Source organism: Onychostoma macrolepis, chromosome 08, assembly GCF_012432095.1.
Source record: "Onychostoma macrolepis isolate SWU-2019 chromosome 08, ASM1243209v1, whole genome shotgun sequence".
NCBI classification, from domain to species: Eukaryota; Metazoa; Chordata; class Actinopteri; order Cypriniformes; family Cyprinidae; genus Onychostoma; species Onychostoma macrolepis.
In genome coordinates, this window is record NC_081162.1 from 13,164,313 (window position 1) to 13,179,750 (window position 15,438).

General features: G+C 37.6%; 1 protein-coding gene across 7 annotated transcripts in view; it reads right to left on the minus strand.

The window, feature by feature from the left end:
* Positions 1–15,438, minus strand: part of grid2 (glutamate receptor, ionotropic, delta 2) — a 419,312-nt gene that overhangs the window by 146,167 nt on the left and 257,707 nt on the right. For all 7 annotated transcript variants that reach the window (XR_009272479.1, XM_058784731.1, XM_058784732.1 and 4 more), the window contains one exon: positions 13,985–14,190. Coding sequence is in view for 6 of the 7 variants with exons in the window: in XM_058784731.1 (XP_058640714.1) it covers positions 13,985–14,190 (206 nt within the window). In the remaining variant the exon portion in view is untranslated. The remainder of the gene's footprint in view (positions 1–13,984; positions 14,191–15,438) is intronic.

Consider the following 15,438-nt stretch of genomic DNA (forward strand, 5'->3'; position numbering starts at 1 on the left):
AAATAATAATTTATATATATATATATATATATATATATATATATATATATCATCTGTCGATTCTCAGCACATGCTCGTCTGACGCTTTAAATTCTCGAGCTCGTTATAGCAGGATGGATTCTGACTGAGTGTCAATGTTTTTATCATTCATCGGCTGGAAAAAAAATCGTTCTGAAAGTGATTCCAACAAAATTGTTTCTCTGTGCCTTTATCATTATAGCTGTGGTGTGGACTCTGCTATTTTTTTTTACTATATCTTTATTGTTATCTTTATAGTTATCGTCCTTGAACAGGCCTTTAGTGGCATTAGCTAAAGCAAAGGCTTTTTGGGGTTCCAACAGAAGACAGGGAAACCTGCTCGAACTTCAGTCTGGTACTACTAATGCAATTCATATCGGTATAACACAAACAGAGCAAAGTATGTTCCTATATGGAAACAGGTCAGAAACCTCTTATTTGCGAGGACAATGGCTTTATCCTTCTCGCATCCCCCTTAAGCTTAATTACCCTGAACTGCCTGTATAATTCCGTCCTGATCTCATTGTAAATATGCAGCTGATTTACTGTGGCTATAAACCAGCGCTCTGGCCTCAAGGGCGAGCCAGAGCAAACACATGACAAGCATCAGGGTGTCACGACAAAGAGCAACCTTACAGAGCTATTGATCACTCGTGTTTTAATAGATTAATACAGTATAATCAAGCTTCTGCACTCTTGACAAATCAGCTGAAACAGCAAGCCTGTCTTTGCTGAGTCTTGCTTAGTTTAAGTGACAGGATTTCCCATGTTCCTTTCCCTGAGCAGTCATCTTTGCAGCTCCTAACATGAAATAATTATAATGCAGTCAAATAATTGCCTCGCAGGCTCATGTGTTGACAGCAGAGGCAAGAAGCTGTAACGGGCAACATGGAAGTAATTTCTCTCCATTACCATGTTTGATCCACACTGAGCAAAGTGTGGAACAAGTACGACGGCAGTAGATAAATACAAATTTTTTATTTTTACTCTGAACACCTACATTGAATTTATGAAAAGGTCAGAGCTGGTTCTTTATTACTTTTTTTTTTTTTTTTAAATCAGGGTATGTCCTCAAACAAGTAGACAGCTTTTTAGTATATTATATGACATACACGCATACGTACATACACGCTTGCATACATACATGCAAATTAGTTTTGAGAATAATCTTCCAACAGGATAAGAATAAAAGAAAATATAATTTTGAGATTGTTGATATATTTTGAGAAAGTTGATATATTTCGAGAATAGTCAAAATTATAACATTTCAACAACATTATGGGACTAAACCTGCAATGAGACTAAAAGTAACCTAAAAAATTTATATTTTATTTTTGCAATGGCTTTATTTTTAAAACTATGATTTTGTTCTCGTAAAAGGTCTAGAATGGAACAATTTTTCTCATACACGTGTATAAAAAAAATGTAGGCCTATCGATTAATTTTTTTCACTTTTTTATTTTATTTTAACATGGCACTAATATGCTGTTGTAAACAAAAAGTTGACTTACAAGTAACCTTTTCTCTTTCTCTACACAAAATTTGTGCAGTACAGCCCCAATAGAGGCGCTATGGCTGTAACAGGGCCGGATTATCCATAGATGGAATTGGGCGAGTGCCCTGGGGCACCAGCCAATAGGGGGACACCAAGTGATTAGATAATGACAAGACCTTTAAAATATTTTTCATGTTTTGTATATATTATTTTGCTGGAAGAGATACAGATGCATAGAAAATGAACAGTTAATGATACAATATATACAGAGAGAATATCAAATATATGCACGTATATAAAGAATTGCGATTGGGTCAGGTCACAGTGTATTTGCCCCCTCCCCCCCAGTCAGAGTCGAGCATAGTTGGCAGCACCAATTTGGCGGTTGTGCGAAACATAAATTTTAAAAAAGAGAAAATATCACGACACTTAGCCAGGGCTATACAGTGCGACTGAAAAGTACTGCGTGCGACTATCAAAAAATATTTAGGAGCACCTGTGCGACTAACCCGATCAGCATAGGCTATTTGTGTTTGCGCTGAGAGGAGCTTCAAAGATTTCTACTTGCGTGTTTGTGCAGCGGTGAGTAATGTATCGCAGACATATGTTGATTCCTTGAATGCAATGTTAATCAGAATCCACTCACTGCTCAAAATACTTTTGTTCATTGCTGAGTTATGCAAGCTTACAAATCCTCTCCATAACAAACAAAGCGTAGACGGTGTAAATAAGAGATTCGTTGTGCAGTGTAGAGAGCTTGATTGATTATAATGGAGCTTTGTGATTGCGATGAACTGAAGTGAGTGACAGCTTTTAAAGATTGTTAAGGGAGTTTGTAAATGTGATATTACAACAGTTCAATGAACAATAAGTTAATATAAAGTGATGTACATTGTATGACTTTAACAATATTTTGCTCTATTTAATCAAGGAAAATAGTTTCAAACAGTCACAGCTGAGCCTCTGCGCATCTCCATTCAAACACAGCAGTGTTTCATTTATGAATGAACCTGCGTTTTTAAATGAATCTAGTGAGTCAGTGATTCAAATGTGGTCACCCTAGGGCACTACACTTTGTTAATCCGGGCCTGGGCTGTAATTTCACTCTCTAGCCCGATTCGGACGGTAATTGTTTCTCATATGGACGTCTGTAAAAATAAATTTACATTTCACCTCAGTGATAAAACTCATGGATTCGGATAGCGATTTATTCACAGTGGAGAAGCGAGTTCTGTGATCCTACGAACCCGGGAACACACTGCTCACGTGGCCAGTCACATGATTGTCTGCTAATAAAATTAATTTTATTTACAAATTTATTCTTATTATTGTGTAAAATGTATTTAAAAATACTTATGTAAAATGTATTCTTATTATTCCATGCATATTTTATAATATATAATCCTATTTATTATTTGATTATTTAAATCTCCTGTTTAAAAATAGGAAAATAGATGCGCTATAGTCGTATATAATTATACGCAATATAGTTATCTATATATCTGTTTATAATACACATTTAAAAATTGTACTGCATACCTGCTGCTGCTATAATAAAGACCCATTTCAAATGTTTATGTGCTTTTCTTCTCTTTCTGCTCTCACTCGCTGTGGTGGAGCAATTATGAAGTATTGTTCTTTTAAATATTTCCAGAATTTCAGAAATAAATATTTATGCAAATTACACCAAAGTACAACAGTTACCGTACGGTGTTCGGGAGTGCTCATAAAGAGTTTAAAAACTGAATTTTGAATCGATTTCTTCTCGCAAACTCAGAGATGTGGATTCTGACGGCAATTAAATGACCACACGACCTTGGTGTTTGTCAAAAAACAGTAGGTAATCCGGCCGGGGATTTTTACAGGGGTGGTGAGAGATAAACACCGACATTCTGGATTTGGACGGCAATGAAATAACCAACTACCCCCAGTAAATGGTGAAAATCACTTAGGCTACGTCCCCATGAGAAACAATTACCATCCGAATAGGGCTTTTGAGAGAAGATAACTCACAGGGGAAGTTTAGAGAAACATCTGAACATTGTCTCAACTCACCTCTATCAATGTCCCTGTCAGAATTGTGCTATTACTTTAAAGTTTTATGAGCCTGAATGTTGCTATAATGGATGTTTGTTCTCAACACTTTTAAAAATAAAGGTTATTTATTGCCATCTATGATTCCATGAAGTACCTTTAACATCCATAAGTGGAAAAGGGCTCCTCAGATTATTCAAATGTTCTTCACACTAAGTAAAAATGGTTCTTTAAAAGAACTGTTCAATTAAAGTCTCTTCAGGGAACCCATAAAGGTTAACTCTACTGTATGGAATTGCTGCAAAACACCTCTTTTGGAACATTAATTTTTACAAGAGTGAAAGAACAGGCATTTATGAGAGAGAGAGAGAACAATATGCAACCCTGCAAAATGTAGAAGTGTCCACAAGCCCCCATTCACTCAGGGCTCAGTTTCTCATTAGGGTCCAAAAGCAGTTCACTCTCAGTCATTCCACATCCCATAAAATCATCAGATGTTGGTTCTGTTTCATTATTCCCAGTGTAACAACCAAGTACACTTGCACCACTCAAAAACAGCACTTTGAATAATCAAGAGCTCCCTTTATAAGTGCAATAGTTCAGTCCGGTCCCTGTGGTCTCACGGCAGAGCACTCGGTGCCAGCGTGTCGCCCCTCTCCTCCCGACAAAACCGCATTAATCCAACATCCAGCAATCTGCCACAAGAGGAAGGTCCCCAGATATCATCTAACACTCCAACAGAGTGCTGTCTGAACCTGGCCGACGGTGGCAGAAGCAAAGTGTGATGGGTGGTGACAATGCAATCGTGACCTGGTGTGTGACCCCTGCATGGGTCTTTGTGCAGTGGGTAATGGGACCACGAGCAGGAAGAGGATTATGGGAGTAATCCAGCCACTGTAAGCTTATCAGCACATACCATGTTTGTGTCACTATTCATCAAGCTCCTCTTTGGGAGACTTGCGGCATTAATAGCAAAGAAATAAATGAAAATACATGGCATTGAAATAAGACTGTCCCGAGGCAACCGGCACAAAACTACAAGTAAATCCAATGCAAATTCCAAATGAGACAGGAAATTTTTCGGTTTGAAGGAGCACAGGCTTTCCGTCTGTGAATTGAAAAGTTGCTGATGGTGGTAATAATCGTTACAATTTCATTAATCCATAACATCCCTGTGAATCAATAACAATCAATGACATTCCAGATGCTGTTGCCCATGCAAAAATAAATATGTACCTAAATAAATGTAAATACATCTTTCGTCATTCTGTCGGAAAACGGTCTGCGGCGGTTCCATCTACGTCAAGGGAAAATTTATGAATTTACAATGCACTTCTCCTCTCACCGTTGCAGACGTCTTAGTAGCAAGCTTCCCATTTAAGTAAAGTGCATGAATTAAGGAGAAATACTAGTGCAAGTAATTTCATTCTTCATCCTTCATTCCACTTTAATCGAAAAAGCCAGCACTAGCTGTGTTATCTATTTTCCAAAGACTTCTTTATGGCAGCCTGTTTGCCCATTCAACAGGACTCCCAGGGTGATATATTGTTTCCACAGACCCATGTAAAAAACGGCTGAGCTCTTTGCGACTGAAATTAAACACAACGTACAGATAATTTGATTGAGATGAGAAAATGGCCAGCATGGTGTAATTGGCCATGTAATGTACGGGAGCGACTCGGAGGATGTGGCGAGGGGCGGTGGCACAAGAGTTGTAAATAATCCATCATGCGGGCTGAAACGCTCTCCAGCTGACAGCCGTGGCCATCCACCCCGATAAAAAAGCTGACACGTCAGTCAGAGCCTCCAACCCATCTCCAAGAATCATCTCCGCTCGTAACTGTGGCCCGGTGATCACGCGAAGATGCGGCTGCCGGCCCTTGCGCTATAAACACAAGCCTTTGCTCACACAGCACTGGATGATTTACTGATGTTTCAGCATTATGTAAAGGAAGTCTTTTTATGCAAGACAACAAAGCAAATAAATGTGTTAAATAAACAGGGTCTTTGATAGACATGATGATGATGATGAAAATTTTAGTACTTATTGGCTGCGCTTTCATGGCTCAGAAGATTCAGAGTTCTCAATTATGTTTCAATTAAGCTAAAGTGTGTCATTTTTCTTAATGTTAATATACCTTTTCCTCTCCTAGCTTAATAAGCAGAGTAATGTTTGTAGACTGATTTCTCCAAAATGTGTAAACATTATGCTTTCAAACATTGCTCTTTCTGAGCATCCTGACTAGTAAAATCAACTTTGTTGTAGACGTTTCTGCTACAGTTCCTAATAAAAAGAAACAAGCTAATCATTGATATACAAACATAAAGCCTGTAAGAGGACAGAAATGCTCATATTAAAATTGATTGGCATTTGAATTGCAAATGACAGGAAGAGGAATGTACTGAATTGAAATAAGAGTGCTGCAGAAATGAGTCCTAATACCCAGAAACAAGTCAGTCCAGAAGTCAGTGTTTTTTTTTTTTTTTTTTTTTTGAATGAGTTTTGGGTTAAATGCCTGAAGTAAGGTCATGCTCAAAATTTTTTCATGTTTTAACATAAAATACAGTACAGTACATAAAATCAGTTATACCCCACTCTGGCTTAAGGCTGGTCTCTTATCAGATTTTCATAATGTGAGAGCCCACACACATAATAAAAAATCATAGATTTAACAGTTTTGTTTCTATAGTGTGTGGAATGCCACAATGTGACCAAGACAGAACACCAGAGTCCCAACTGTGAACACGGGAAATCTTGTGCGGTCAAACGTGTGTTTACAGTAAATAATGGCAGACGATGGGCAAGAAGAAATGGGGATAACTGTATTTGCATTTCTCTTTTACCAAAAATTGCAGAAAAAAAGGGATGGAGTTTGGATGGAGTCGTAAAGACGGCATGCAGAGGCGTCATGCCCATTCAAAGTGAGGGGGCACGTGCCCCCTCAGATTTCTGAGCCAAGTGGATTTTGAATGCAGCTTCCAAAAGACAAAATAATATTTTCTATATTTGATACAATCACACCAGCATAATTAAATCGTTCGAGCATCATATCATCAGCTGCTAAATTCAAATTTGCGTTTGCTGGCTGGTGCTGAGCCAGAAACAGATGCGTTTGTACAGCGCTGCATTATAACCAATCACACACGATTCTGTTGAGCTTATGAATGCAATGACCAATCAGAGGTGTTCAGATGAGTCATCGCTAAAATGCCGGCGTTTTCTTCACTCGTTCGCTGACTGAATACCTCTTTCTGGCGAATTCTCTTGTTAGAAACAAAGTGCAGATGTGTGTATGAATCTGTAGGTAAGATATTCACTTCACAGTGTAAACAGCTTCAGTGATTTTAATGGGAGTTTTTGAGAGTGCTTGAACTCTAGACTGTCAGTGAAAATGTTCTTTGATAATGTAAATGTTATTTTCTCTCTTTCTGTACAATGAAAGTGTTATGATAAGTAGCCTAACTTACAATGTTTTTAATATTCACATTAAATATAAAGTCAGTCTTATTAAAAATATGTTATGGCTTGACACCCATATCTTTTACTTAAGCAAACAGACAGATTTTTATGCATAGTTAATAGACCACATTATTAGGCTACTTTGACAATCATAATCTAGGTGACAATCGAGATATTTCATGATATAGTTAATGCGTTTGGGAATGTTTTGAATAAAAAGGAAAAAACATAAGTGCTGTTGTGGCTGCTGTGTGTCACATGACAACCCCCAGCCACACACACACACACACCCCCTCAAAAATAATGAGTGCATGACACCCCTGACGGCATGAACATGGACTTTACATATTACAGCGCAAGCTGGAGGTGAGTAATGCTTCTGTCAATTTGCTTGCTGATTGAGAATTGTTTCATTCCGCAATCTACAGCTTGCATGCACGCTTGATCTCAGGGATTCCCACACACACAACAGAATTTCTGATCGGAAATATTCAACATGTTGGATGTTTACGATCAGTGTGGCCCTGACGTTCTTCCGAGCAGATCAATTGTTCTTAACACACCCCACACCACAGGAAAATCAGATAAGATAATCTGTAGAACCAACAAGAAAATCAGGATTTTACCTAGGATTGTCAGAAGGGGAGAATTCGTCTGAAAATCAACCTGATAATCTTGCAGTATGTGTCCCAATTTATGGAAAAGGTGATTGCTAAAAAGTGGCTAAATGGGACTAAAGAGGTTGTTGGGGACATTAAACATAATCATGCAGAAAAGGAAAACTCATCTACTCACTGGTCTGCTTCTACAGCCTTGCTGTGTTTATAACCATGCTCTGGCAAATTATTCCAACTCGAACTTTCTAACTTGTAGATTTGAATTTAAGACTGAAAGAGTCATCAAAAGACCAACAGTTGTGATGCTAAAGTCTGAACGACTGTGGTGTAGTTCGTTTATAGCCTAACTTTGGCTTTTTACCACTGGTGATTGTATTTTATATTAACATGAAAAAAAGTGTAAATGTTTGTTGGTCACAAAGTTTATTTTTTGCAATGACACAAATGGTAATAGAAAAATAATATTGGCTTTTTGTCGATAGAACCAGGGTGATGTTCAATTTCAGGTTGTCATCCCTAAACCACTTTATGACAGAAATTCAACAAAGGTAATGCATTCTGGCAAATTAAGTTATTTTACTCTCACTGACAAAAATTAATATATTAAATATGATGACTTTTTCAGAACACTCAAAGAATACATAGAAAAAATGTGTTAAGACAAAGAAAACTTGAGTTGAATGAATTTCTTTGCATTTTCTTTGAGAGAGAGAGAGAGAGAGAAAGAAAGAAGCAGGAAACTTCAAGAAGCTTCTATTCTGTTCTCCATTCAATCTCCTTGCTGTCCAAATAAAACAAGTGAGATCCTAAAGAGATTTTCCTTTCCTATGGGGAATCTCATAATTATATTGTCACATATGAATTTATGGATTTAGAAAACCATGCTGTCTCATGCATTAAATCTTCGTTAATTTTTATGGCAAAAGGGCAGCGCTGCTCATTACTATTCATCACAAAGACTCTTTGTACCAGGTAAGACTCTCCTTGTCTGTCACCACCGCACAGGCACCAATGATGTCAGGCCCGCTATAAAACATACAATGAATCTGAGCAGTCATCATCTCCTGTCCTCCATTTTAAATAATGTATTTGAAAAGGCCTCTCCGTTTCCTGCTGCTGTGGAAAGGATTTGTCTGAGCAGCAGAAAAGTTTTTCATACGTCAATCAGCATAAGAGCTCAGCGGAGTGCACACATCCAAATTGTCACCTTGAATGAACACCTCAAATATAAACTCTCATGTAAATGGGGAAAAAAGAATTTTAATGACATAACTACCTCGCAAATTCCGTTTGTCGTAACTTTATCATAAGCGACTCTGTTGAAGAAGAAGCAATCATTGCCTCTTGTCTGTTTAACCTTCAAAGCAGATATGAATATCACCCTTTTAGTCATGTGTTATCTTGCCACGCTTCTGTAACGTCTTTCTTTATTCTTTATTTTGCTACTTTTTTCCAGTGCGGATCACACAGATGCTCCAATTTTCCATTTGCAGTGTTTACCTCTTATCCAATCAGAGCTCTTAAGGTCACAGCGAGTGCCGACGGAGTTCACCCGCTGTGTTTGTCTGCTTCTGTGAGCGTGACCTTGGGTGGTAGTTAGAGAGGCTTGTCTAAACACGTCTGCATGTGTGTTTTGCGTGTGCCTGTGCATGTTTGTGTATGAGTGTGTGAGGACAGGGCCATCAGTCACCACTGTAACCTTGAGCCGGAGTGACCACAGACGTTAACGAGTTAGTGAGGCCTGTGAATCACACACAGTCCACCGGCTGATGAGAAACAGCAGCTGCCTTGTCCTGACAGCTTTGAATGTAAATAAATGAATAAATATTTTGCTGTGGTAGCGAGAGGAAGGAATGTGGAACTAATGTGCTGATTTTTGTCAGAGCTACATGGTACAACGGTACTTTAATATTCATTTCTGAAAGTAAACTGAAAATGATCTGACAAAGCTGGTTATGCTGAAATATTGCACGCGTCAGACTAGTGTCTGTATGCAAGACTATTTTCTGGTGGCTGATTATGACAATGTTTGCAAATGTTGATGATGAACTAGTTCTTAGGCAGAGTCTTGCACGCGGGCGGGTACCCGATGGGTGAACTGCTAAAATTGGCGCAACGGGTGGAATAATATTTGTGGGTCGGACAGGTGACAGGTACGGGCATTTGCTATTTGGACTCAATCTGGTATACGCTGATAGGCAGCTGCTTTCAAAAGGTCACGTGCTTGTGTTCATGCTCTATCTGTGTAAGGCCGTGTACCGTGTAAAGGCCACACGGGACACAGCAAGGAGTGGAATCTCTCGTAGTGGAAGTGTTTTGTGCAGTCGAGGCTGTGTTCGCGACGACGTTGCCAAAGTTGCAAACAACAAGGTCACATTTGATTTTACCAAAAACTAAATAAACAAAATAGGCTAGTATATGTGTTGTTTGCAATTTATCATTTTATGGCTTTATGACTATGACTAGTAGTTTTCATGTCAGACACATAACTATGACATTTTACACGTAGCTTAGTTGTATTTTTACCTGGCAAGCCAACTTGTATCTCTGTAAAAGATTTTTTATGGATCATATAACACTAGGAATTCCATTACATTTTAAATGATCTTCATTATGTTTTCAACACTCCGACATGATGAGCTCAGTGCAATGTTCTTTTGGTTTTTAATCTGCCTGGTAATTGGTTAAAGCCAATGTGCCTGCCGCTTACAAAAAGATAAAAATATATATTTTTTTATCTTTGGCGCCTGGCACAAAGAGCCGTAAGAGTTTTAATAAATGAGTTTTGTCTATCCACCTTTTTCTTGCCGTAAAAATGGGTCTATGGGTCTGTTTCCGGTCTCATCCGCGTCCAGCTATTTTTAGCTGTACAAAACAGTTCGTTTTGCTGCTTGATATTGAAAATTGGTGTGTCTTACCATGTTATTTTAATGTATAATCTTAATTATGAACACACTGGTTTGTAGTACAAACAGTTTTACCGTTTACTGCATGTTGTTATTCTTCTAATTATTTACCTATAGCGGCTAATGAACTGGAAGTCTCGCCCATAGGCTTACTTCCGCACTGAAGAAAATGCCAAATGGGTCGTATATATAATTGAACTAGTAAAAGGCTAAATAATCCATAAAATAAAATACAAAACATTACATTGAATAAACCATTTGAAACACTGTCTTGATAACCAACTGAAATAAATGAAAAATGTTTAACTGTTGATGTACGAAAGCTACTAACTGAAAACTAAAACTAAAAAGTAAAACTTAAAAACAAAACAAAACAAAAAAACAAATGAAAACTATTTAGAAAAATATTATAGAAATAATAAAAAATATAGAAAGGATGTAAAATTAAATAAATATAGAAAATGAAAATTTGATATTTTATTTTCATTTTAATTGTATATCCTTTTTATTAGTTTAATGTCTAGAATAAATAAAAGTCTAAAAATAAATAGGTGATTCAAAATCTAGTTAAACTACTTGGTTATCAACATCTAGTTAAAACTAGTTGGTTGTCAACCATTGTGACCCTAATTGATAGACAAAGCTACTCAAACCCATCATGTTTCCTCAAAACACTACACCTTAATTGTCCATTGGAGTGGATGGTTTCCCTCCATAGTTTGACAGCTTGTCAGCGCAAGTGTGATGGACATGTGTCTTTGACTGTTCACCAAACACACATCACACAGACAGGCGGCTGGTCGAACCATGTCCTCACCTCTCGCCTCACTGACACGCTCCATCGTGTCTTCTGTCCGTCCACAGTGAGGCTGATCTCCTCCTGTTAAATGCCTGGCCTGGGACCCTTCACCCAAGAAAGACCATTCGTAATCTGACTTCATCACTTCAATCCCAGACTTCCTCTGACAGGTAGCACACACACTACTGAATACATTTGAGCTTTGTCTTTGTCGATGCTGGAAAGGATCCAGAAATTATTTGCTATGCTTGTCCACTCGTTGAATAGATGCTTGAAGGTTGATGGTAAATTACATACATTATTGCTAGCACATAATTATCCAATGTCCAATAAACAATCAAATGTTTCCCAAATGCAAACACAGCTCATGATGCTTTCATAAAGTGTGTGAGCAGGACCCAAAATGACGTGTTTAGAGCCATCAGTGAACATTAATCTTGACATGTGTATCTACCATCGACTGCTTAATGGGGCTCTATGGGTCGTGCACAGAATCCGTTGCACAGATTCACACACAGTAAAGTTTGTCTGAGCTTGTAAAAGACTCTGTTAGACTTCAACAATAAGAATAAGAGAGCATCAATTATTTCAATAAATGTGACTCGTCAAACTCTAGCATTGCACACTGGAGACTTACACAATAAAGACAAAGCCTTTTCAGATGTTTTTTTTTTTTTTTTTTTGAGAAACTTCTGTAGGTTGTTTCAAACAAACCACATTTGGTAAAGCGCAGTCCCGCAACTAATGTGATTCTTTATTTTGTCATTATTATATACCAGCCCTATAGTAAAATATGTTCACAATTGACCATAAAACACCTGAGAAGCAGCTGCATGCTGAAACATGTCTTCTAATAGGAGCAATTTGTCTCTAACTATACACAGAATGTCTCTTGAACAATGAACTGGCCTTTAAATCAGCTTTATAGTGCAGACAAAAGACTTAGATAAGCCAGATACGCTGCTTTTATGTGACAGTTCCTGAACAAAACAGAACACTGCAGCTTTAGTTCCAAGAACCGGTAATGAACGCTCACAACAGATGTTTAATAGTCTTCCCTGCTGTGTTGCTGGAAAACCTGAACACACTCACTGCATGCAATCAAAGCCCAGGAATGAGGCTACAAATGGCTACTGATTTATTTATTTATTTATATTTAAAAAAACAGACGGCTGACAACTTGTTTGTCTGATGCATAAGGTCAATACATACCATCATTCAGGGTTTTCTGAGCATCAAATCAACATGTTATATTTCTGATGGATCATGTGATACTAAAGACTGGGGTCATGGCTGTTGAATTCAGTTTAGCCATCACAATAATAAATAACATTTTAAAATATAATAAAATAAAAAGAAATTATTTAAATTTGTAATACTCTTCACTGTATTTCTGATCAAATAAACATGACCTCTAAACTGGCTTAAATTAATGGCACCCACAAAGCTTATGAAGGATATGTGATGTTAGACGATATGTGATATTCAGTGTTTTTTTTTTTTTTTTTGCTGAGCATATACAGTATATATAGCACTATAAATGTTTATAAAGAAGTCTCCGATGCTCACGAACGCTATGTAGCTACACTACAAACTATTTAACAGCATATCCTTCGTAAACTCTGTGGGTGTCATAAAGGACTCAGACATTAATTTAAGCCAGCTGAGAGGTCGCCAAAAACAGCTCACTTACCAATTATCAATTCAGGTTTAGATTCTAATACGATGGAAATTGGTGTGATGTCTGAGTGGACTCCTTTCAAAATACATGTCTGAGCAACACATGGTTCCCAATGTATTCCTGCAAAATAATTTGTTCCCAAAGGGTAGCCAAGTGTACCGTGAGAATAACGTTTTCCCAGTCAAATCCAATAATAAAAACAATAAGCTGCTTTAAATTTTCTGCGATGATTCCCTGGCTGAAGTGTGTATCTTTAAGACTCTGAGCTCCCCCTGATCAACTTATCATCCCCAGACCCAAGAGTCATTACAGCTGCCTGCAGTCTCAACCACTACTGATGGTTCCTGTCCTATTCCACGTTCAACCAAAATTGGATTTTGATTGCTTTTCACAGGATATTTTTAATTAAAGGCGAATGAGAATAGCATGTGAGATTAAGCAATACTTCATGGTTTAATTCCCAGAGAGAGTTATCAGAGAGAGAGCAAAGCCATTTAATGGCTTCCTTACAAATACTGCCAATTAAAACAAGTGACATTTTTCAATCAGAATGAATTACTATGACCCATAGGAAGAAAGGGACTCAGGCTAAAATGGAAAAAGCCAAAGCTTTGCATTATAGTAAAAAAGTCCCTGTGTCAGATTGAATGTATTGACACATGCTATATTTAATCTGCCATAAAAGCACTGAAAATATTCAATTTACCATGACATCATATCCTGCCTGGAGCTGTGAGCCTCACAGATCAACATAATGTGAACTAGTTAAATGCTGGTTGGACTGACAGATTGAAGGCCTTGCGTTAAAAGCCCGCTGGCTGGATTTGAGGGCCACTACTTGCATCTGTGCAGTGCAAAGAAATCTATTAGTGTAACGGCAGCCATTTGAATGAAATGTAAGTGTGAACATTTATGGCGCTGGTGTGGGATATGTATTTATACATCCTTGTGTGTGTGTGTGTGTGAGAATGTACCTCGGTAATGAAGGCCTTTGCTGTGGCGGGGCTCATGAACAGCACAGCACGCCTCAGTGTGTCCCTGTAGCGATGCAGCTCTTCCACCCTCATGGTGCGGAACATTCCAGTGATCATCATGTTAATATTGGATTCCACCTTCTGGAGAGACACATCCATGCCCTGCTGAGACGTCTGGTCCAGGAAGTTCTCTATGCCCCGGATATCTGAACAACAACAGACAATATAATTCAAACTACATTCATTTTTTGTGACCTGTTACAAAGTTTCTTAAAGGCACAGAACGTACATTTTTGTGATTGTTTTGGATTTATACACATGCTTACAGAACATTTTTATTTACTGATGCAATTGTAGAAATGCAATATTAAGATTATTTAATCTGCAGGTTACTGAATAAGCAAGTAGTGGTCATGGCTGGTCATGTGACCTCAACATGGCTGCCGCCATGAGGGGACCTGCTCCATGTGAAATGAAACAACTTCTAGGCAACTGATTTTACTAAAGTCTTCATGTCATGTGGGTATGATTTTAAACATACATTACAGTTCACAAGTTTGGAGTCAGTAAGATTTTTACTCTTAATCAGCCAGGACACACTAAATTAATCAACTGTTTTCAACATTAATAATAATGATAAGAAGAAAGAAGAAAAATAAACCAGCACCAAATCAGCATGATTTCTGAAGGATCATGTCACACTGAAGACTGCAGTAATGGCTGCTGAAAATATAGCTTTGCTTAGTTATTTTAAATTGTAATTATATTTCACAAAATTACTGTTTTTACTAATGTACTTTTCAATCAAATAAATGAAGCCTTGGTGAGCATAAGGTATTTCGGTCACAATTTACTTTCTATTTCTATTTTTAATTCTATTAACAAACCATTAACTATGAGTTTTGCCTCAATAAGCCTCTAATGTGCTGCTTATTAATAGTTAGTTAATAGTGAGAATTGGTCCCTATACTCTGTACTATAATAATAATAATAATGATGTTTTATTTTTATAGCATCTTTCAGGAACCCAAGGACACTTCACAAATTAATGCAAGCAATTAGCAAACAAAATACACCAGCCAATCAGAGGGGACATTCAAATAAACAAGTGTTGACAACAAATATCTACAGATAATTAACAACAAGAGGTCATGCAATCAGATGATGAACATCAATTTTGTCAAGAAGGTGGTCCAATAACTATAAAAGTCATGTAACATACAAACAAAAGTCGGAAAACAGAGAAGCAGGGAGGTAAATGAGTTATTTACAAAATTTACAGCAGAGTTTTGTACCATTTGGAGGCGATTAATAACCTTGGCAGGTAAGCCGTTGTATAAGTGTCACGGTTCACGGGAATAAGGAACGGGGAGACGAGGAAATCTTCACAATGAGAGTCTTTTAATCAAAATAACACATCACAAGCAGGGAAGACATTCAAGGACCAACAAACA